This window comes from Rhinoderma darwinii, chromosome 2, assembly GCF_050947455.1.
Source record: "Rhinoderma darwinii isolate aRhiDar2 chromosome 2, aRhiDar2.hap1, whole genome shotgun sequence".
Lineage (NCBI taxonomy): Eukaryota > Metazoa > Chordata > Amphibia > Anura > Rhinodermatidae > Rhinoderma > Rhinoderma darwinii.
In genome coordinates this window covers 357,485,084-357,509,488 of record NC_134688.1, presented here as the reverse complement: position 1 = coordinate 357,509,488, position 24,405 = coordinate 357,485,084, and the positions used below count along the sequence as shown (strand labels likewise).

The 24,405-nt window shown below is 42.7% G+C and overlaps 1 protein-coding gene across 1 annotated transcript; it reads right to left on the bottom strand.

Moving 5' to 3' along the window:
• Window positions 1-11,279: 11,279 nt before the first annotated feature.
• BCAS2 (BCAS2 pre-mRNA processing factor) lies at window positions 11,280-20,873 on the bottom strand. The gene is made up of 7 exons (XM_075850725.1): window positions 20,741-20,873; window positions 19,009-19,101; window positions 16,784-16,854; window positions 16,068-16,229; window positions 15,922-15,972; window positions 13,776-13,856; window positions 11,280-11,731 (listed from the first exon to the last, which is right to left on the bottom strand). Exons 1-7 carry the CDS (start codon window positions 20,831-20,833, stop codon window positions 11,611-11,613), a joined length of 672 nt encoding a protein of 223 aa, XP_075706840.1. The 5' UTR covers window positions 20,834-20,873; the 3' UTR covers window positions 11,280-11,610.
• Window positions 20,874-24,405: the final 3,532 nt, after the last annotated feature.

Here is a 24,405-nt window from a genome sequence, read left to right as displayed (position 1 = left end):
TGCTCTTTTTGTATAGTATAAATTATGGAGTTGTCCACTCATTGAGGATGGGAGGGTGTTCTCTTGGGACACAACCTAGCCCGGGGGGCACTAGAATGCCTTAGGAGTTTGTATGTCTACAAAATCTACATTTGTTGAGAGTGCATATCAGATCATATATAAATACAACTTAAAAATGCATACACGTGAGGACCTTCATGCAACTTTGCATCAAACAGTAATAATAAGCAAAAATTGCTTATTATTGAAAATTTTACTTTGTGACTAAAATGAGTACTTAAGTAGAGTATGCAAAAAGATGTGAGGTGTTCATACATACCACATGTCTAGGTAAAAAATGTTGCCGCAAAGTAAAAAAAAATTGCGTCAAAACAGCTCTACTTTGCTGCTATCCCGCTAATATATAAAAAAAAATAATTATTGACCACAAGGTGTGAACACAGCTTAAGGGCGGATTTACACGAACGTGTAATAGGTCCGTGCAACGCGCGTGATTTTCACGCACGTCACACGGACCTATGTGGCCGTGCAGACAGTCCGTGATTTTCACGCAGCGTGCGTACGCTGCGTGAAACGCACAACATGTCCTATATTTCTGCACTGTTCGGGCATCATGCACCCATTGAAGTCAATGGTTGCGTGAAAATCACGCGCACCACACGGAAGCACTTCAGTGATTCGCGCAACAGCAGTAAGAAGTATGATTGAAAACAGAAAAGGACCACGTGCTTTTCTGTTTACAAACATACAGTGTCATAATGATGGCGGCTGCGCGAAAATCACGCAGCCGCGCATAATATGGTGATGACACACGGAGCTGTTAAGTGCCTTTTGCGCGCGCAAAACGCACACGCTCGTGTAAATCCGCCCTAACTCTACTGAATAGCATCTGAACTAATTTAATGCATTAACGAATAGTGATTTTTTTTTTCTGTGGAACTAGTTGGAAACAATCATTTATGCCGAACATCAGTGGATAAAAATATATTTTCTAAATGATGGAAATCTTTTCCATACGTTGCAATGGGCCTGATGTAGATAGTGTGATCCCATTGTATCAGCAAGGGATTTAACGTAGGGCTAAATCAGATAGACCCCAGGTATTTCCCCCTTTAAGGCCTCATGCACACGGCCGTGCCCATAATCACGGCCCGCAATTGCGGTCACAACTGGCCGCCGACAGCCACGGGCCGCATTTCCAGGCCTTGCTCCCACAAAGTAAGGAAGCACAGCCAATAAAACGCAAAAGATAGAACAAGTTCTATCTTTTGCAGTACAGGTCTACGGCACTGACACCTATCCGTAGCGATAGGACACGTGTCCGTGGCCAATAGAACCGGGTGGGTCCGTAATTGCGCACCATATTACGGTCCCGCAATTACGGAGATTTTTTACGGTCGTGTGCATGGGGCCTAACCCCTATAAAGAGATCTGGACTTCACTGTTGGGGAGCCCCAAGTTTCTACTCACAGAGTAGTCTCCCTTGGCCAACATAAACAGGTGTAGTATTAAATCAGACAGTATAAAAGGGTCAGGTATAGCAAAGATCAGGGCAGGTGGAAAACAGCCAATCATGGTTGGTCAAACCCTTTATACCAAGGAAAAGCTGGATGGATAACTTTGCACCAATCAGTATCATACACTTCCCTTCATTCATGATTAGCTGTACTCACAGCACAGCATGATCTAGCAAAAGCACACAGGGCATCTTGCTGGGGGAGAGCTCAATCAGGTTGTGTTACACTCAAACTCTGCAGGGGGAGGGGGAGGAGAAAGAGAAGAGGGGGAGGAGAAGAAGAGAAGAGGGGGAGGAAATCACACACTCATCATCAATGTATGTCAATACAAGGGAAATTAACACCTTCCCGACATTTGCCGTACATGTACGTGATGGAAAGCATTGACTTCCCGCAAAATGCCGTACATGTACGTCAAATGTTTGGCACCGGCTCAGAAGCTGAGTCGGTGCCATCATCACCGGATCTCAGCTGTATCTTACAGCTGACATCCGACTGTAACGGCGGGGACCGAAATTACCTTAGATCCCCGCCATTAACCCCTTAAGTGCAGCGCTCAAACGCGATCGCTGCACTTAAGGTGTTTGCAGCTCATCGGAGCCCCAGCAATGAAATTGACGGGGTTCCGGTGGCTGCAATGGCAACCGGAGGCCTAATACTGGCCTCCCGGTCTGCCTAGCACCGAAGCCGGTCAAGATCCGCCCGGCGGCGGAGCCTGATCGGCTTCCGTAGCTGCCGGCAAGATGGCGCCGGGTCAGGAGCTGATCCGGCGTCATCAGCGGTGGAAGTCAGCTGTACTGTACAGCTGACATCCACCTGTAACGGCAGGAACCGGAGCTAGCTCCGATCCCTGCCATTAACCCCTTCGATGCAGCAATCGAAAGCGATTGCTGCATCGTAGCGGTTACTAGCAGATCGCCAGCCCTGACAGGCAATTGGGACTGGCGACTGCTGTTATGGCAACAGGAGACACAATGGTCTCCTGCTCTGCCATTACGGAAGCCGATTTAGGCCCCCGCCGGGAGGCGAAGCCTAATCGGCTTGCTGTCAGTGAATGACTGACAGATCTAATACATTGCACTACATAGGTAGTGCAATGTATTAGAAAAAAATAAATCTGACCGTTGGACCTTCAAGTCCCCTAGTGGGACTTGAAGAAAAGTGTAAAAAAAGTGTAAAAAAGTGTAAAAAAAAGTGCAAAAAATAAAAGTTTGAAAACAATAAAAGTTTCAAGTAATCAAATAAAACACAATCCCCCTTTTACTCTTATCAAGTCCTTTATTATTGAAAAATAATAATAAACCATATGTATTTGGTATCGCCACGACCGTAAAGACCTGAGGTATCAAAATATTGTATTATTTATTGCACGCGGTGAACAGCGTAAAAAGAAACGTCAAAAACGTTACCAGAGTTTCTGTTTTTTAGTCACTTTGCCCTACAAATATTAGAATAAAAAGTGATCAAAAAGTTGCACGTATCCAAAAATGGTACCTATAAAAACTATAGCTCGTCCCGCAAAAAACAAGCCCTCATACACCTCCGTCGACAAAAAAATTAAAACGTTATGGTTCTCACAACTTGGCGACAGAAAAAAAATACATTCTTTTTACAAAAGTAATTTTATTGTGCAAAAAGTTGTAAAACATAAAAAAGTGCTATAAATTAGGTATCGCCGGAATCATACTGACCCACAGAATAAAGTTAACATGTAATTTATAACGCATGGTGAACACTGTATAAAAAAAAAACGAAAAAAGCTGTGCCAGAATTGCATTTTTTTGTTTACCTGGCATCCCAAAAAATAGGGTAAAAGGTGATCAAAAAGTCACATGTACCCCAAAATGGTACCAATAATAACTACAGCTCATCCCGCAACAAACCAGCCCTCATACCGCTACGTCTATGAAAAATAAAATTAGTTATGGCTCCAATAAGTCAGGAAATAAAAAAATATGCAGTTGTGCCCGAGGGGAACATTTCTTCAGTTTGAAGAGGCGATTTATCAAGGACCTAAAATTAGGGAACCAGGAAAGGGAGGGCCCAAACATATCCGCTGGAAGCGACGGTGCCCGTATTATACCAGGACAACACTTCCTAGCAAAATTCCCCAAACTACAAAAGGTGCGGAGTGTGGACCAAAAGGGGGATAAGAAATTACACCATTTATCAGTGCGACACTGGCCTGTGCGGAAAGGATTGCTTTACAGCGTAACTCGCATCAATGGATTATTTTTTTTTTTTCATACCACCTGACTATGCCCCTTATATACTCCGCCCCGCTTACATGTACCCCCACATTATAAAACACCAGCAATACTCAAACAAATTTAGTACCAAGCAAAATCCGCTCTCCAAAAGCCAAATGGTGCTCCCTCGGCTCTGAACCCTACAGCGTGCCCAAACAGCAGTTTCCTTCAACATATATGGCATCGTCATACCCGGGAGAACCCTTTTAACAATTTTGTGTGTGTCTCCAGTGTCATAAGCTTGGCATGACACATTTGCCACTGAATGGCATATCTAGGGAAAAATATAAATTTTTAATTTGCACCATCCGCAGCGCATTCATTTATGGAAAAGACCTGTGGGGTGAAAATGCTCACTACACCTCTTAATAAATGCCTTGAGGGGAGCAGTTTCCATAATGGGGTCACTTCTCAGGGTTTTTTTTATTATTTCACATCTGAGCCTCTGCAGTTGTGAACCAATACTTTGTAAATCGCCAAATTAGGCCTCCACTCCGCATGGTACTCTTCACTCCTGAGCCCTGTCATATGTCCAGGCAAAAGATTAGGGCCACATGTAGGGTGTTTCTAAAACCGGGAAACACCGCATAATAATTAGAGGGCTGTCTTGTTATGGTGGCACAAGCCGGGCACCACATATTGGCATATCTATGGAAGAAAATCCCATTTTCACTCTGCAACATCGAGTGAACACTAATTTCTACAAAACACCTGCAGGGTTAAAATGCTTACTACACCCCTTGGTAAATGCATTGAGGGGTGTAGTTTCCAAAATGGGGTCACTTCTGGGGGGTTTCCACTGTTTTGGGCCCACAGGCGCCCAGAAACCAATCCAGCAACATCTGCACTCCAAATGGCGGTCCTTTCCTTCTGAGCCCTGCCGTTTGCCCAAACAGCAGTTTATGACCACATATGGGGTATTGCCGTACTCGGGAGAAATTGCTTTACAAATTTTGGGTTCTTTTTTTCCTTTATTTGTTGAGAAAATGAAAAAATTTGCGCTAAAGCTACGTCTTATTGAAGAAAAAGGACTGTTTTTATTTTCACTGCCTAATTCTAATAAATTCTATGAAACATCTGTGGGGTCAAAATGCTTACTACACCCCTAGATGAATTCCTCAAGAGGTGTAGTTTCCTAAATGGAGTCCCTTTTGGGCGTTTTCATTGTTTTGTCCCCTCAGGGGCTTTGCAAATGTGACCTGGCCTCCGCAAACCATTCCTGCTAAATGTGGACTCCAAAAGCAAAATGGCGCTCTTTCCCTTCTAAGCCCTGCCGTGTGTCCAAACAGCCGTTTATTACCACATGTGGGGTATTGTTTTCCTCGGGAGAAATTGCTTTACAAATTTTACGGTGCTTTTTCTCCTTCAGTCCTTGTGGAAATGAGAATAAATTAGCTAAACCTACATTTTCTTTGAAAAAATTTAGATTATCATTTTCACAGCCTACTTCCAATAATTTATGCAAAAAACCTGTGGGGTCAAAACGCTCACTATACCCCTAGATAATTTCCTCAATGGGTGTAGTTTCTGAAATGGGGTCACTTGTGGGGGGTTTCCACTGTTTTGTCCCCTCAGGGGCTTTGTAAATGTGACATGGCCTCTCAAACCATTCCTGCTAAATTTGAGCTCCAAAAGCCAAACGGCGCTCTTTCCCTTCTAAGCCCTGCCGTGTGTCCAAATATCCATTTATTACCACATGTGGGGTAGTGTTTTACTCGGGAGAAATTGCTTTACAAATTTTGCGGTGCTTTTTCTCCTTTAGTCCTTGTGGAAATGAGAAAAAAAATCGCTAAACCTACATTTTCTTTGAAGAAATGTTGATTTTAATTTTCACGGCCTACTTCCAATAATTTCTGTAAAAAACCTGTGCGGTCAAAATGCTCACTACACCCCTAGATAATTTCCTTGAGGTGTCTAGTTTCCCAGATGGGGTCACTTTTGGGGGATTTTCCCTGTTTTGGCACCGCAAGAGCCCTTCAAACCTGACATGGTGCCTAAAATATATTCTAACAAAAATAAGGCCCCAAAATCCACTAGGTGTTCCTTTGCTTCTGAGGCCGGTGCTTCAGTCCAGTAGCACGCTACGGCCACATGTGGGATATTTCCTAAAACTGCAGAAACTGGGCAACAAATATTGAGTTGCATTTCTCTTGTAAAACCTTCTGTGTTATAAAAAAAATTGTATTCAAAATTTATTTCTGCAAAAAAATATGACATTTGTAAATTTCACCTCTACTTTGCTTTAATTCCTGTGAAATGTGTAAAGGGTTAAGACATTTTCTAAATGCTGTTTTGAATACTTTGAGGGGTGAAGTTTTTAAAATGGGGTAATTTTTTGGGGGTTTCTAATATATAAGGCCCTCAAAACCACTTCACAACTGAACTGGCCCCTGCAAAAATAGCCTTTTGAAATTTTCTTGAAAATGTGAGAAATTGCTGCTAAAGTTCTAAGCCTTGTGAGGTCATAGAAAAATAAAAGGACGTTCAAAAAACGATGCCAATCTAAAGTAGACATATGGGTGATGTTAATTAGCAACAATTTTGTGTGGTATAACTGCCTGTCTTACAAGCAGATACATTTAAATTGAGAAAAATTATAATTTTTGCAATTTTTCACTATATTTTCGTGTTTTTCACAATTAAATACTGAATGTATCGACCAAATTTTACCACTATCTTAAAGTCCAATGTGTCACGAGAAAACAATCTCAGAATCGCCCGGATAGGTGAAAGCATTTCGACGTTATTACCACATAAAGTGAAACATGTCAGATTTGAAAAATGAGGCTCTGTCAGGAAGGTCAAAAGTGGCTAAAGAGGGAAGGGGTTAAAGAGATCTCTCATAGGCTGTATTTGAAGGCGCAAACAGTACAGAAAAGGAGCTGTGCTAGCACATGAGAGCTAGTGAAGGCAGAGCTAGTTTTTTTTTTTTTTGCTTTACTTTAACTCTAGGTGGCCACTATCATGTGTAAAAATATTTTTTTTTTACAATGTCAAGGTGTCCCCATCCTTTCATTTTCCAAAATAATGTGCTATGATTTTATTTTAATCTACTAATTTTTTTAACACTTTAATTTTGCACGGTGTTTCGCAAATGTTTTACCACTAGGGGAGCTGTAACGACTCCATGAGTCTAAGGCTGGATTCACACGACCATGTTACGTCCGTAATGTACGGAACGTATTTCGGCCGGAAGACCCGGACCGAAGTAAACTGCAGGAAGCCGGGCTCCTAGCATCATAGTTATGTACGATGCCAGGAGTCCCTGCCTCGCTGCAGGACAACTGTCCCGTACTGAAAACATGATTACAGTACGGGACAGTTGTCCTGCAGCTTGGCAGGGACTCCTAGCATCGTACAAAACTATGATGCTAGGAGTCCGGCTCCCTGCAGTGTGTTCGGTCCGGGTTTTCCGGCCGAAATATGTTCCGTCCATTACGGACGTAACATGGTCGTGTGAACCCAGCCTAAAGCTTGACCACTTTAGACTTAAAAGTGATGCCCCACCATAAAATATCATATTCATTGTATAGATCATAAAGAATGAAGAATGTTTGCCATTTACATGCGGTTAAAAAAAAAAAAATGGTCCAGTGAAGAGCTGGGACATTTACTTATGGCTCCACCTGCCATTTAAAGCTTATAGCATTGTTCACATCCACCTAATAACTGGAGCACTAATGGAAACACATGCTCAGTCACTCTACCCACAGTCTGTTTGCTGCATGTCAGCCAATAGAAATAGCCTTTTTCCTGCTCGTCAGGAAAGGAGCCTCTGCAGCAGAGAATACTCCTATTAAGCGACTAGATCATCTGCTGCCACAGGGGGAAGGAGACGGATTCTGCTGAGCCCCTCCCCCAGCAGCAACACATGGAAGCAAAAGATGAAAAAGGTAAAACCGCTGCAAATTACTTTAAAATACCTATTAACTGCATTTCAGAACTTTTAGTATCAAAATAATTAATAGGATCTCTTCAACATTGGGGCCACAATTAACAAACCAACTGACCATCAACATAAACAGACTGAACTAGAAGATTATGAACAGAATTGGAAAAATATCTTAAACCCCCCCCCCCCCCACAAAAAACATCCAAAGTGCTTGTGCAAAGTGCCGAGAAATCAGCCAGAGTTGGTTAAACATATCACAAACACTTTTTCCGTAGACAGCGGTCAGTTGTCCTCTACTGAATAAAACAATTTCAGCTTTTATTTTAGGCAAATGGCAAACTTTAGACCTTCTGCACGCAGCTGTATTACCGATGGGAGCCATAATTTGGCATCCATAGTATTGCATGGGGCTTCTACTATGTCCTTCCACTATGTCCTTCCAATACCTCCAATTTCATAAAGAAACATACAAAGTTTCTCATTCTGAAAAAAAAAAACAAAAAACAAAAAAAACTTGTAATGCTTCATTGCAAACTTATGTACAGAGATATTTAACTAGAAGCATTGCGTCAGGTGGAGAATAGTTTCCTACATACCGCACCTTATGGAACCCTGTATGAGGTGTGCAAATGTATTGCGTTTTTTTTTTTTTTATTAAACACATAACTGGACCATAATTTACTGTTATTTTTTTAATATGATTATGGAGCAGCCGTTTTACCTAAGTTAGCAACAGAAACCGCAGATATTTACTTAACAGCAGACACTTGGACATAAGAAAACAACCCATCGAAGTGTTGTGGGCATGCTCTGTGACATGTGCAGTAGTCATTGCGCGAGAGGTGTGACAAGTGTGATTCTGTATCATCTTCCTCCAGATAGACGTAATTTCACTAACTCTGTCTTCTAAGGGTATGTTCACACGATAGCAGGCATTTACGGCTGAAATGACAGCCTGTTTTCAGAAGAAAACAGCTGCCTCGTTTCAGCCGTAAATGCTCCTCCTCGTAATATACGAGGCGTCTGTGACGCTCGTATGTCTTGAGCTGCTCTTCATTGAGTTCAATGAAGAACAGCTCAAATTACGTGGCAAAGAAGTGTCCTGCACTTCTTTGCCGAGGCAATCCATTTACGCGTCGTCGTTTGACAGCTGTCAAACGACGACGAGTAAATTACAGGTCGTCTGCACAATACGTCGGCAAACCCATTCAAATGAATGGGCAGATGTTTGCCGACGTATTGGAGCCCTATTTTCAGACGTAAAACGAGGCATAATACGCCTCGTTTACGTCTGAAAATAGGTCGTGTGAACCCAGCCTAAATGACAATGCTGACTCTACTGCCAGTGTGCACAGCAAAAGCTGAAAAGTGATCTCTACAAAAAAAATAAAAATAATTGTGGGGGCTCAGAGGCCAGAGAAAATAAACGTAATACTTAGATTTTTTGCATATTACTAAGCATTAAAATACTAAAGAACCGCGTAAAACTGCTATCGTTAAGGAAATCACAGTAGGATCTTTTTTTCTCTGTGTGTGGTGATTGGGCGTGGTGCTCGACACCTTATCGCATTTGCAGTCAGCCAGGTTTCTGTGACTCAGATTGTAGTTAGCCTGTTTAATGCCAGGATTTAACAATTATGTGCTAGGAGGTGAAGGTGTTAAGGAAAAATAAATTGAAGGCTTTGTTCACATTGGAGATGGAAGACTCCAGCATATGCCACTGTATATTGATACGTCACCCATGGGACCCCACACTCTACTGCACTATTCCATACAGCAAAACATAAAAATAATGAGACCCATACCAGCCCAGCATATTCAAAAGGATACTGCTGTGGCACATGCCGGATTAACACCTTGCTGCATTTTCACGTACATGCACACATTCGGCCATGCACGTACGTGATGGTGATCGCGTGGGCACAGACACTGTGCCTGCATGGTCATCGTGGGAGCCCCGCTGAGGTTAGAGAAACCCTTAATCTTAGCCATTTAACCCCTTAAATGCCGTGATCAATAGCGACCGCAGCATTTCAATGTTTTGACAGTAGGGGGCTCCCTCTGTCATCCATCAGCTGCTTGCGAACGCCGGCCACCGACGGGTTGCCATGGCAGCCGGTGGCCCAACAAAGGCCCCCAAGCCTGCCCTGGCTATATGCCTAGGCATATATTAGTATACCAAAGTATTATTGCCTGTCAGTGTAAAACTAAGTATGCCAAAGCATTATATCTGCGATCAGAAGATCGCATAGTGAAGTCTTCTAGTTGGACATAAAAATTTTTTAAAAAAAGTACACAAAAATAAAACCAAACCATTTTTCCCATAAAAAGTGAATTTCATTAAAGTGTTTAAAAAAAAAAAAAAAAAAAAAAAAACAACTTGAAAAATACACACGGTATTGCCAAAATTGTAACGACATAAAAAGTTAGAGGCGCGGTCACCAGTTACATACTTCCCTATCGCCTACCTAATCGAATAGGTGCTGTGTTTTAGATAACTACGGTGTTTGTTTGTTTTGTTTTTTTAAATACATTTGTGACAATGTTATGAGCATTTTAACATTTATGCTGTCCAGCTTTAGTCACAGCACAGCGTGATCAAGCTGTGCCGTAACTTCATCCCGCGGGTTCTTCACCGGAGTGACGGGAGAATGACCAGACATAGCCTCCAGCTGCCGCTTTCTTTACAACACCCATTTGGATTTGCATAAATGTTAAAATGCTCATAACTGTCACTAATAAAGTTTTTTTTTTTAAAAAACACTGTAGTTCTCTACAACTCAGCGCCTATTAGATTAGGTAGGCGATCGGGAAGTATGAAACTGGTGACAGAGCCTCTAACATTTCAATTTAACCGCATGGTGAATGCCGTTCAAAAATAAAATTAAAATTCCCAAATTCTCCACCAACCCCCCCCCCCCCCCAAAAAATATAATAAGTTAATCAATAAGCCCCATGTAACCCAAATGAGTAGTGATGAAAACTACACCTTGTCCCACAAAAAACAAGCCCTCATGGCTACATCAACAAAAAAATAAAACTTACGGCTCCTGGAGTGAGGTGATGCAAAAATATATTTTTGTTTAAAAGGTATTTTTTGTGCAAACTTCGTAAAAAGAAATGTAAAAAAAAACCTATACATATGTAATATCTTAATCGTACCATAACCATAGAATAAAGGTAACGTATTATGCCGCATAGTGAACGCCATAAATTTAAACTGCGAAAAACAATGCTGGAATTGCAGTTTTTTCAATTCCCTCCCCCAAAAACAGTTAATAAATGTAATATATGCACCAAAAATGGTGCCATTGAAAAATACGACTCATCCCGCAAGAAAAAAGCCCTCAAACAGCTACGTCGACAAAAAAAAAAAAAAAGTTCTAACTCTTTGAATGCGAAGATGAAAAAACAATGCTTAGTCATTAAAGCCAAAATAGGTATATTTGTTGCATATGCCAAAACATGGAGTTAAAATATAATGTGAATACACTAAGAATACATACATAGGTCTATTGCCATAATACCAGACGCTCTTGTGAGAATAAAAAGTTGTAATATCTTTCTAAACCACAAATCCTTTTTTTTTGTAAGGAGTTCTATAACTTAATGGCGACCATATTACATAAAGCAAAATAATTTTATTCAAATTACATAAAAAACAATCATATACACGATGACACTATTGCGGCACGTCAAAGCTGAACCACATAGCACATATTTGCATCACAACTGCAAATGGAGATTTTCAGAAGTTTCTAAAGGTGACATCAGGCTATCACTAGAAACACGAGGCAAGAATAGGTGGACTTCCAACTTGCCCGGAGCCATAGCATAGATAGAAGCACACGGAGACGCAAAGTCATTAGTCTACGGTGGGGTTAAATCTTTTGGGTGAACAGATGGACTGGAGGAATAAAAAGTGGAAAAGCTGCATCACTTATCCATACACCTAATAGTTCTCAATATTTTCTTTGTTCTCTCCGTCCCTTTGTTTCAGCTGATTGATTTCATTCTCCAGCTGCACAATTGCACGTTCAATCTCATAGTTCTTACTCACAAGGGACACCCACCTAAATGGAGGAAAACAAGAGAAGTAAAACATTGCAACCTGGATTTCCACCAGCAGAGGACTCGTATACCCGTAGCTCCAGCGGCCTTTTATCAGAATGCTCCCGCTTAAGGCCTCGTGCACACTTCCTTCACCGTTTTAGCGGCCGTTTTTGACGGATCCGTACGCCCATTTTGTTGGCCGTGTGGTTTCCGTTTCTGAGCGCCGAGCATGGTACTATCCAGGGTGCCGAAATAGAAGGGTTGTTCAGCGCTAGTCACTGTACAGGGTGCTGAGAGTTAATGGGCTGCACTGATCGGCGGTAACTTTCAGCACCCTGGTCAGTGACTAGCGCGGAAGAATGACCATGCTCTGCACTCGCAAAATACAATTGTAATGACAAAAAAAAAAAAAAAAAAAAACTGTTCATACTTACCCAGAACTCCCTGCATTTTCCTCCTGTCCAGCCTCTTGGGATGACGTTTCATCCCATGTCACCGCTGCAACCAATCACAGGCTGTAGTGGCGGTCACACCGGACTGGATGACGTCAGAAGGCCGGCCTCCAGGGATGACGCTTCATCCCACGTGACCGCCACTGCAGCCAATCACAGGCTGCAGCGGCCACATGGATTGCCGCATCATACAGAAAGGTCAGACTGGAGGAAGAAGAGGGACTCGTCACCAAGACAACGACCGGGGTACGTATGAACTGCTTTTTATTTTATTTTTATCAGCAGCCTCTTCTCTCTATAAGTGCTGGATAGAGATAAGTGGCTGCCGATTAGTCTAATATCTCTAATGTACTACTGCCCGCCTGGCCGTTGCTAGACAGTTTTTTTGACGGCCCCATTGACTTGCATGGGCCTCACGGTCACGGAATCTCGGACCAAAGTAGGACATGCTCTACTTTTGTCGGAACGGAATAGTCAAAAAAAACTGAAGTGTGCATGGCCCCATTGAAATGAATGGGTCAGGGCGCTAGCCGTCAGAAAAACGGCTAGCACCCTGAAGAAAGAGACTGAAGTGGGTATGAAGCCTTAGGGAAAGTCAGATATTTGGGTTGACATGGCAAGGAGCGTTTGGCTGAAAGGAGCAGTGCGTACACATCTATCCGCAGCTCCACCTACAGTACTGCACGCTACTGCTCTGCTAGCCGCCATTTCAGACAGAAAAAAGGCCAACTATATAACGATAATCAATGGTATTATTGATTGGAAGTTGAGAAACATCTGCTCCCACAACCGCATGTGTGTTATATTAGTGGCTTGTCTTATAGGCTGCCAACTACTGGTTTAATAACCCTTTAAAGGTCAAGGTTCATTTTCATTACCTTAGGAATAGGCCATCGATGTGTGACCAGGAAGGAGATGTTTCAACCCTTGATCAGCACAATGAAGTGGCGCTTGTAATGTTTATCCAGGCACAGTGGCTCGGCTGCACGTGCCTGGGACTGTAGCGGACACCTATTTACTTGAGTGGGGCTAAGATACAGTAGCAGGCACAGCTACTTTATGCTATGTTCACAGGGCAGAATTTTCATGTAGCTAGAGGTGTCATTTGATGCGCAAGCCGCGGCAGGTAGCCACACGAGGATTAGCTTCATTGAATGGGTCTAATCTGCATGCATATCAAACTGCAAATTCATGGCAGAAATCAGAGCGTCAGCCTCAGATTTTCTTGCAAAACCACTTGAGTGAACATAGCCTTACATGCCAGCCACGTTGAGTCCACCAGAGCAGGAGCTCTCAGTTCTGGCACATAGAGGGAGGGCCTAATAGGGACAGGGGTTTTTATCATGTACGATCCCTTTAATACTAGAACCCTGTTCAGACTCAATCCTTATATACTGGAGACATTCCACACGGTTGTCTACATCATGTTTAATTACTGTATCTATTAAGATACGGAATACATCCATTTCTTCCATTTTGTGAGCCACATAAAATGCAGATTTAGTGAAATAATGTAGTTGGGATATATGGGAACAGTAAAGCCATTACGTGATATATTTTATTTTCACAGTAACATAGCTCTCATGACAATACATGCACAGTAATAACTTACGTTGACTCCATTTCTCTCAGCTTGGCACCAGATGTAAGTTGCGAGTTTTTCCTCTGCCAATTCAAGTCCTGAATACGTTTCCTGAACGAGACAAGACAATATGGAAATTAATGATGTAAGGGGGCTGTAGAAAGAAGACGCACAGAATAAAAACAAAAATTCCTTTATGGAGAATGATTAATTTAATTTTTTTTTCTAGAAGGCAAGTACCTCAGAAGCAATTGCCATGGGAAAAAAAGACAACTGGCATCTTATAGGTTGGTATAGGTGAAAAACCAACTGTCAGTACTAGCGGTGCTTCCCAGCACATGTGTATGTTACCAAACAGAATTGACAGATGATCCTGTAGCAGGATCCTTCCTTGTTCGGAGGACGGATCAGGGTCTTATCTCGCCTTATACACAGCAGTAAGAGGTTTTCTGGTATTCAAAAGGAGAATATTAAGTTCTCTACTCAATGGGTCAGATATACTCAGAGGTCACTATGATTTTTACTCTGCTTGAAAATATGAACAGCTCGCATTCTTGAAGTATTTTTAGTCAAGGAGGACGTCATTTGTGGTAATTCTAATTAATAAAACGTAGGTATACGTGGTGTTTAAAGCTCAATATTTATGCAGGGAAACATCACAATGACTTACACCAAGGCTTTCATACATAAATAGCGAGTTTAGGTAATTCTAAACCTATTTTATATTACACACTGAACATAAGAGTTGCGGGACACTACCTGCCTTGAAGCACGAAAGCTGTCACTCATGGACAATGCAGAAGACCACGCGATTAGACTAAGTCAAAGCAAAAATAGTGGAACTTGTCAAATAAGGCGTGCGTCCCGTCAGTCGCCTCCAGACATTTCTTTGGGACTGCGCAAATCTGTGGTTCAGGGGGCGTGGTATATAACTGCTTATAATAAACAGTAGTATACTGCGACTCTTCAAAACATAGTGCGCAGTCTAAATAAAATGGATTTCTTATACGCACACATTTTTGTTAATCTCCATTAGAAACTAATGTGCAGCAGAGTCAGGTGGGATTTGCACAGATCCCATTCCAGTCAAGCCGAGTTTACACATCACGGTGAAAATGCCAATTTTTGGCTTGAACGGTGGTAAAACCACATGTTCACTGCAACATGTGGACCCAGATAAGAACATATGAGCAAATGGGTGAGATAGAGAAAGAGACCTCCTGTATGGAGGTGATTGTGTCAGCAGCAGACGAGGAGTTGCAAATGACCCTGGGGGGGGGGGGGGGGGATGGAGAATCACCCTCTTGGACAATACACAGGGGCACAAACACAGGGGATAGGAGGGGGGGGGGGGGGAAGCAATAGAGGATAGGGAATGATGGTGCAGAAATAGGACCCTGGTCACATGGGAGCAGACAGCAGAGGCTTGTCTCCCTCCTCATCCACCATGCCTATAGAGGATTAGCCCTCTGTCCTTAGCAGCACTTCTAAGTTCCAGGTGGTTCCAGCATGGGACCACCGGGCGGCTCCTAATGGTGCTAAGCAAGCGCACAAAGAGCCTTAATGACTCAATGTGCTAGCGCCTGACTTACGTCATTAAGAGCCTCCCAGGAGTGCCGCACTAGGGGCACAGTACGAGAATTTAAAGTAGATAAAGAAAGGTTCTGAGAACCTCTTCTTCTGTACTTCTATTACCTGTAGTACTGTGCCGCCAGTGCCATCCACCCACTTAAAACGAACTCCGTCCCATGCATAATACGCATGAGAAGGATTTCAAAACATTCAGGAGCCTTTACAGGTGTCAATGACGCCTGTAGAGGCAGCATTGCGAACCTCTGGATATACTAATATGATTGTGCCTAGACCTTGCAAAAATTTGCCAAAATTGTGTATTTCTGGAGCATAATGTTGCATAAAGATTTAGACCTAAGTATGAAGCAAAAGCTCCAAAAAAAAAAAACAGATGTTTGTACCGCTCTAGACACTTTTTAAAAGGGTCTCGAAAAAGGGTGTGGCATAAAACTATTATATATATATATATATATATATATATATACACACACACACACACACACACACACACACACATATACAGTATCCCCATCTATAATACAAGTCCTCAGCTCTTCCAAGTCTGTTATTAGGAGTTGGACAGGATAATGTAATATACACTCACCTTAACTTCTGAAGATCTTTCTGTGCAGACTCAATCATACGAACTAGATTTCTAAAACAGAAGAGAGGAATTTATTGAGCTTCAATCTTAAACCCTCACACTTTACGGGTCACAGTGAAGCGATTTCCTTTACCAGCGCCACTCACTCATTATAGACTCTCCAGGCATTGCAGCCATGCTGGGACATGATTTCCAGATTCTCTATACGAATAGCCTGATGCTCCAGCTGAGCCATCGAGTTGTTGACACACTCCTGCCATGCAGTAATATCGTTCCGCTGACCAGATGTAGGAGCAGGTAATTCATATCTGAAAAAGAAAAAAAAAATGATTCAATGAAATTATTTATACATAAGTGTACGACTGCACTACGAGAGGCCATTTATTCAGAATCAACAAAATGTAAGTTTCCACCCAAAATACAATAAAAAAGGGCCTATTTTAGAAAGGATCCAAATAACTTGCCAATAGGTCCACGGACAGTAGTAAAAAGCAAAACTGCACAATGGGAAAATGAAGCATGGACTTACTAATTACAAGTATTAGATCTTTATGGGTTTTCAGAATCTGGATGTAAACAAGAATGGTTAATCTTGAAAACTGGGTGGTAGGAAGAGTTAGCCATGGCTAAATGATTAGTCTGTGAATTGGGTTTTGTAAAACCATTTGCTTGCCACGTGGGCAAATAAAGCCCACTGATGTATTCATACAAAGACACCGACCACAGCATCAACGTATCCTTTAAAGTTAAAAAATATTTAATGGTAGAAAAGCGTAGCTGTGCTTACACAAGCTTCAAGTTTGAAAGGAAATGTTAATAAAAAAAATTAAAAAGTCTGAAAGAAAAAACACATAGGACTCACCTCTTCATGCTGAGAAGCTCCAGTGGTTGGCGAGCAGATAGTCTCTCAAACTCATTCTTCATTATTTCTGTCTAAAAAGACAAAAATAATAATAATTTAAAACCAGATATTGCACCGAACACCCAGATATAAACACCCACGGGGCTTTACCTAGAAACACAGCGGCTTTATTTTAGTATTGAAAGCAACAAGCGACAGACCTGTAACCTCTCCTAGATAACCGTCTGCCTGAGATGTAAACAAAAAAAGTACAGGTAGGTGTACGGGTCAGTTCACACAGATTTTTGGCACCGATTTTGGTGCGGGAACTGCGTCGGAGTTTTCTTTCCAAGCGCCTTTTGGCTGCTCACGGGAGAAAAAAAAAAAAAAAAAAAAAAAAGACATGCCGCAGTTTACACCTCTGACTACCTATTGAATAAACAAAAAAAAAAAGTGTAGGCAGTTAAAAATCGGCCTCAAAACTCCTGAAGGAATTCCAAGACAGATTTTTTTTCTGCCTGCAAAAAAACCTCAGTGTGAACAGAGCCTTAGAATAACAATAGAACGGACACCCCATATAGTTGTAATGATTTCTATTAAAAACAAGCAGATGCTGCCAAAAAGTGCCCCTCTGCCCTGCGAGATGTTACCCATGAACTACTTCTCTCATACTCCCTGTCAGCACAACTCCTTCGGAGGGACATAATACACATTTCTATCAGGATGGAACGGATATATCTATTGCAGTCATAGGGGTGACACATTTTACCAATAGAGAACAAAGTCGCATGTATAAAGTCTGTTTAATACAGAGGTACTTTTTGAAGCCATCGGTTGCAGTGTGACTGGAGATTTACATCACTGGGCTAGCGTGTTCCTTTCTGGTTAAACTCTGTCTGACTTGGACTTGGTTACCATTTGTACAAAGGCGCGCCCTACTAGCGCAGTCCAATCCCCTTATATGGGGAGCACAAACTCCGTTACTTACGAGAAATATTAATGTGTGGATAATTAATCAAAAAACAAAAAGGAGATAAAATTTATCTATTTCAACACTCCCAAACCATCTAAAAACACAGTCCCCTACACAAGGTTTGCCTCCTGACGCAGGTACAACCTATCACCCGGGGCCAAGTATGCAAAAAAAATACATATATAAATATCAAGAAAAACAGTGAGTCTGGTGATGTTTTGCCCATTGACATGATGACTGGTTACAGGCCACTTTACTTGTTGGAGATAATGATGTGATTAGAAATAATATCCTGAGTGCGGTGTCACGTACAGCGTTCCGGCACTGCCGGGCGTCAGTATGTTTTTAGGAGCCGCAGCATGCTGGGGGCGCATGAGGAAAGTAGTGGTGTGCATACATAGTTATTTTTTAATTGTCTGATGGGTGAGAGTAGTCTGAATGGAGTTGAGCATTTCAGCGATGGCGAGGGTCTCTCTATCCGGACCTCCGCAGATCAAAACTACTGATATATCTTTGACATATCAAATGTTTTAAAGAGTTAATGTCTTGCACGTTCAGATTGTTTTCTTAAAGGAATCGCCAGGCATTAAAAAATGTTTTTCATGCGGTATTGATGCGTTTTCTGGGTGCATTTTTTTCCTCCCCGCATCATTTCTGCTCCCTCTCCTTCATTTACTAGACCCATAATTACCACATTATAATTGATCACTGGTTTTAATTGCAGTTTCGCCATAGAAGACTATAGGAGGAAAAACGCTAAGGTTGACGGATGCCACTATATGGCATTTGTCACCAGCAACCAATAAACGTATATATCATGAGCTTTTCATTAAGTATCCGTTAAACGATTGCCATTATAGCCTATGGGGACTGATGCGTTAAACCGATGCCCAACAGCGGCATCCGTCAACCATATAATGGTATCCATTCATCGGATAGGTCATGAAAAGGGGCATTCATGACATATCCATTAACAGGATACCATCAGTCTATAGCTAAAGCCTGCTACTCTATGGCATTCGTCACAGCCTACCCTTAACGTATAAGTCGAGAGCTAATCCGGCAAACACGTCAATTTTGGGGAAAAAAATGTGAAGCAAACATATCTTGTGGACAACTGCGGTCTTTGGTTGCCCTTTTTTTCCCCCATACGACTGCCACAATTTGCTGCAGTAGTGGAAAGGATTTTACAGCCAACTCCATATAGATATGATGTTCACATCGCAAACAGACAGAGCCACTGAAAATACATAGAGCGGATGGTGATCCATACCTCAAACACAGTGTAGTCTGGAGTAGGTAAGTAACTCAGGTAATTTTTGGTTGGGCGGTATCTTCTGGTTTCCTCTTCCACCAGTGCGGCTGCCTAAATACGGAAGGAAATAAGATCAGATTGTAGGACTACAATAAATAAAATGTTTGCACCTCATTAGACACTTTTCAAAATAGTCTAGAAAAAGGGGCACGGTTTAGAAGAAAGGGGCGAATTTAAAATTCTCTGATGCGCGGCAAAATTGCAACAAAACACGGGCACAAAAACTGGTGTAAACTAAGCCAACCAAGAGGTGGTATAAGGAAACGTGTCTAACATGTCTAGCAAGAGATGACAAATTTAAGATGACGATTGCCTGGTCTAAGCTAGACAGCATTAGTAAATCTGCCCCTATTGTATTTCAATTCCTCACCATTTGTAAGATCTCTGATTGCGGTCAGTGAACAGAAATCTTCTTCTTTACATTCTGAAACCTATACAGAGCTACTACTGAGAATTTGCTACAATTGTAGCCAGTTCAGGCAGCGCTGCGTTTGCTACAATGTATCAGCGTAGGTAACATGTAGTCCAGCCCCATAAAATGTTTTCAAATCAGCTGAATATGGTATAAAATAATAAAAATAGCATGTGTTTTTCACACACTCGCAAAGCACTTTTTCAATGGAATTGATGCGCAAATCACACGGATGCGCACCCATTGACTTTAATGGTAGGGGCACGAAAACGCACCAATATAGGACACGTAGTGAGTGTCACGCAACTGACTCTCGCTGCGTGAAAACTCCTGCATGTGTGAATGGCCCCATTGAAATCAATGGGTCCGTGTGCCGTGAGTGATTTCCATGCACAGCACACGCACGAGTTTTCAGCTCGTCTGAATAAGGCCTTAGGGTATGTATAGGTTTTCAGCATTTGGATCATGCAAACAAGAATGTTCCTATTCACAGAGATCATGCAAACGGGGAGGAACTGAAACAAAGTATATTAGACACTGTTCACATCTGCGTCAGGTCATTTCATTCTACTCGGTCAGAGCAGCAGAACAAGGAAAAGCCGGACACCACCGGCGGTCGACGGAACAGATTGACTTTAATGGGTTCTGTCAGGGTGTCCGTGGTTTTGTCGGAAACATTAGAGCATGCTGAGCTATGGTTTCCGGTAATTTCTGCGACGGGGGTCCCTAATGGAGCCTCCAATGCAGATGTGAACAGGCCCTTAGAAAGTTGCAAAAATGTTTTTCATGCAACGTGCAGGACTGACAAATCAAATTGTAATGCCCCCAGAGCTGCGCTCGCAAGTGTCCCTGATGTTCAAGTACTCCAGGCTCTCCTCACTGAACGCTGCCCTTGGAAGTAGTACAATCCGATAATGGGGCCCTCACAAAAAAAATAAAATAAAAAGCTTGTGCACCCCTTCTATAGATGGAATATACAGGTCATAATAAGAGACATGGGTTGAGTAATAAGAGTATTAGAATGTCATAGTCAAGTTATTATATCTTTTCCACAGGTCCCCACAAGTCCCGTCATTATTACAGTATTACTAGACCACGTGTAGGAACACAGTTGTAGGACTGCCAGGACACAGAATATTAATTTATTTATACACGAAGTTCCAATCGCTATACAGGGAGAGTAGCTGTGATGGGACAGATCCACGTGTAACTGATATTACAACAGCGTTTACCACACGACTGCACATAGCGACTTCTACAGATGTGACCCGCACTTACCGCCTCTCGCACTCCCGCCGCATCGTATCCCTGATCAAAATAAGGTAATGCATCTACAACCACATCTCCTGCCACTAGACTGGTCCCCGCCATCTTGAAGCCTGGCAAAATAGCTAGTAGCGCATGCGCGATCCTGATGACGCAGCCACTTGTACTGAGTGTCGTTTACCATACCTCTCGCAGTATAGAACGCTGTTGTTGTAGTTGTTTTCTGATTGGTCAGCGGCGTGCTATTAAATCACGTGACCGACTGTGCACAGAGACTGCATCTGCGCATGAGAAGCATGTGCCTTATTTCCCATAGCAACCAAAAATAATTTACATGTAATTCTCTTGTTAAGTCTAGTTATATTTTAATAATAGTAAAAAAAAAAAAAAAACAATAACGTTTACTGGAGATTTAAATGGCTATTACCATCCCCGTCATTTATGCATACCTCCCAACTCTTCAGTTTCTTGAAGGGGGACAACTGAAGCTGGGCATGTAGCAAATTTTTCCCCTGTTAAGCCACGCCTCTACTTCTTCCTCTTGACAATACCCTATAGATTGTCTATGGGGTTTAGGTTAGGCGAGTTTGCTGGCCAATCAAGCGTAGTGATACTGTGGTTAATAAACCAGGTATTGGTACTTTTGGCAGTGTGGGCAGGTGCCAAGTCCTGCTGGAAAATGAAATCAGCATCTCCATAAAGCTTGTCAGCAGAGTGAAGCATGAAGTGTTCTAAAATTACCTGGTAGACTGCTGCGTTGACTCTGTACTTGATATAACACAGTGGACCAACACTAGCAGAAGACATGCATACTTGTCAACAGTCCCAAATTTGCCGGGACTGTCTTGAATTTACAGAGACATTCCGGGCAACAGCTACATTCAATTGTATCTGCGTCCTCAGTACACAGATACAATTGAATACTATGGCAGAGCAGGAAACTATTCGCTTCCTGCCCTGCCATTCACTCATCCTGGAGCACCGGAATCCTCGGCCAAAGCGCTGCCGATGCCCTGACCCGGGATTCCGCTCATAGACGGAGCCCCTGACTTCACTGTCCATATAAGGGCAGTCAGGGCTGGGCACCTCCTGCAGCGGAATCCCTGACCAGAGCATTGCCGATGCTCTGCCTAGGATTTCGATCATAGACGGAACCCATGACTTCACTGTCCATATATGGACAGTGATGTCAGGGGCTTCCCCCCTTCCCCAGAGAAGGAGTCCCAGCGCAAATACTATACTAGTGCTCTGCTCCGAGACTCCTACTCTGGAGAAGGCCCTGACATCACTGTCCATATATGGACAGTATGTCAGAAGCAGAGCAGGAGTCCCAGGCAGAGTGCTAATAGCGCTCTGTCCGGGACTCCTGCACTGGGGTTGCCCCTGACATTACATTCCAGTCCAGGAGGATCCCCTGACGTCACTGTCTATGGACAGTGACGTCAAGGGCTCCTCCAGCAGAGGAATCCCCGGCCAAATCGTGGCATCTACAGGGTGGCTGTGTGGCATCATCTACAGGATGGCTGTGTGGCATCGAGTACAGAGGGACTGCGTGGCATCAAGTACAAGGGGACTGTGTGGCATCTACAGGGAGGCTTTGTAGCATCATCTACGGGGTGCTGTGTGACATCATCTACAAGGAGGGCTGTGTGGTTCTATCTACAGGGGGCTGTGTGGCTCTATCTACAGGTGGGACGTATGGCTCTATCTGCAGGGGGCTGTGTGGCTCTATATACAGGGGGCGGTGTGGCACTATCTACAGGGGGGCTGTGTGGCGCTATCTACAGGGGGGCTGTCTGACATCATCTACAGGGGGGACTGTGTGGCTCTATCTACAGGGTGGCTGTGTGGCTCTATCTACAGGGTGGCTGTGTGGCTCTATCTACAGGGTGGCTGTGTGCACTATCTGCAGGGGGCTGCGTGGCACTATCTACAAGGGGGCTGCGTGGCACTATCTACAAGGGGGCTGCGTGGCACTATCTACAAGGGGGCTGTGTGGCACTATCTACAAGGGGGCTGTGTGGCACTATCTACAAGGGGGCTGTGTGGCACTATCTACAAGGTGGGCTGTGTGGCACTATCTACAGGGGGCTGTGTCGCATTATCTACAGGGGACTGTGTGGCACTATCTACAGGGGGCTGTGTGGCCCTATCTACAGGAGGGCCATGTGGCACTATCTACAGGGGGCACTGTGGAATTATCTACAGGAAGCAGTGCATGGCAATAACTACAAGGAGCAGTGTGTGGCAATATCTACAGGGAACAGTCTGTGGAATTATCTACAGGGAGCAGTGTGTGGCACTATCTACTGGGGGCAGTGCGGAGCACCATCTATAAGGGGCACTGAGTGTGGCACTATCTACGCTGGTTTTTACACTACCAGTAGTTGTCAGCACATATCGCCTATCCCTAGTGATAAAGTGAGAAATCACCTGCCTGTATACAAACGGAAAACCAGAGTGCGATACTGGCCACCAAAATAGTTGTTAGCCAAATTAGTGCAGACATTTTTGTTTGTTTATTTGTATGCAGAAATTCTGGAAAGCCACGCCCCATCAGGTAAGCCACGCCCCCATAAGACCCACCCACCAAAGACGCCAAACCCTAAGTGTCCCTGGAAAAAAAATTCAAATGTTGCCAACTATGGACATGGCTCCCCAAACCATCACTGATTGTGGAAACTTCACACTGGACCGCAAGCAACTTGGATTGAGTACCTCTCCACTCTTCCTCCAGACTCTGGAACCTTGATTTCCAATTTAAATGCAAAATTTACTTTCATCTGTGTGAAAGCGATTAGAATATGTTTAAAACATGACATGATGTTTACTATAAGGGAGGGAGTCAGTCCGACTCTTAGCCTTGGAGAAGATCTTTGCATACTATAAGGGAGGGGGTAGTCTGACTCCTAGCATCTATGACGTGGTATATTTTGGGAACCTATGGTTTACATTCGAAACGCCTCCTGAGCCTATGATTGGTTCAGGACGAAACATATTGTTATTATATGCTATTGGTTAACCCCTTCAGGACTGAGCCTGTTTTGGCCTTGGGGAGGAAGACGATTTTTTCAAATCTGACATGTGTTACCTTATGTAGTAATAACTTGGGAGTGCTTTTACCTATCCAAGTGATTCTGGGTTTGTTTTCTCGTGACATATTGTACTTTATGTTAGTAAAAAAATTTGGACGATAAATTCAATATTTATGTATGAAAAACACCAATTTTTTTTGAAAATGTGCAAAAATTAGCATTTTTCTAAAATTAAATGTATCTGCTTGTAAGACAGACAGTAATACCACACAAAATAGTTACTAATTCATATATCTCATATGTGTACTTTATGTTGGCATCGTTTTTTGAACATTCTTTTATATTTCCAGGACATTACAAGGTTTTTTTTAGGGACCAGTTCAGTTCTGAAGTGGCTTTGAGGGACTTATATATTAGAAAGTCCCTATAAATCACCCCATTTTAAAAACTGCACTCCTCAAAGTATCCAAAACAGCATTCAAAAATGTTTTAACCCAATAGGCGTTTCTCAGGAATTAAAGATGAAAATCTACTTTTTTTTCTGAAAAAAACATAGAAATTTTTAATTTTTACAAGGAATAAAGAAGAAATAACACCCCAGCATTTGTAAAGAAATTTCTCCCGATTACGACAATACCCCAT

Excerpts from the sequence above, each read along its gene's own strand:
- BCAS2 (XM_075850725.1), bottom strand. The coding sequence starts at position 20,833 with ATGGCGGGGACCAGTCTAGTGGCAGGAGATGTGGTTGTAGATGCATTA. Across the intron at positions 19,102-20,740 it reads CGGCGGGAGTGCGAGAGGCG|GCAGCCGCACTGGTGGAAGA; the intron begins GTAAGTGCGGGT and ends TTCCGTATTTAG. Across the intron at positions 11,732-13,775 it reads CTGAGAGAAATGGAGTCAAC|GTGGGTGTCCCTTGTGAGTA; the intron begins GTAAGTTATTAC and ends TCCTCCATTTAG.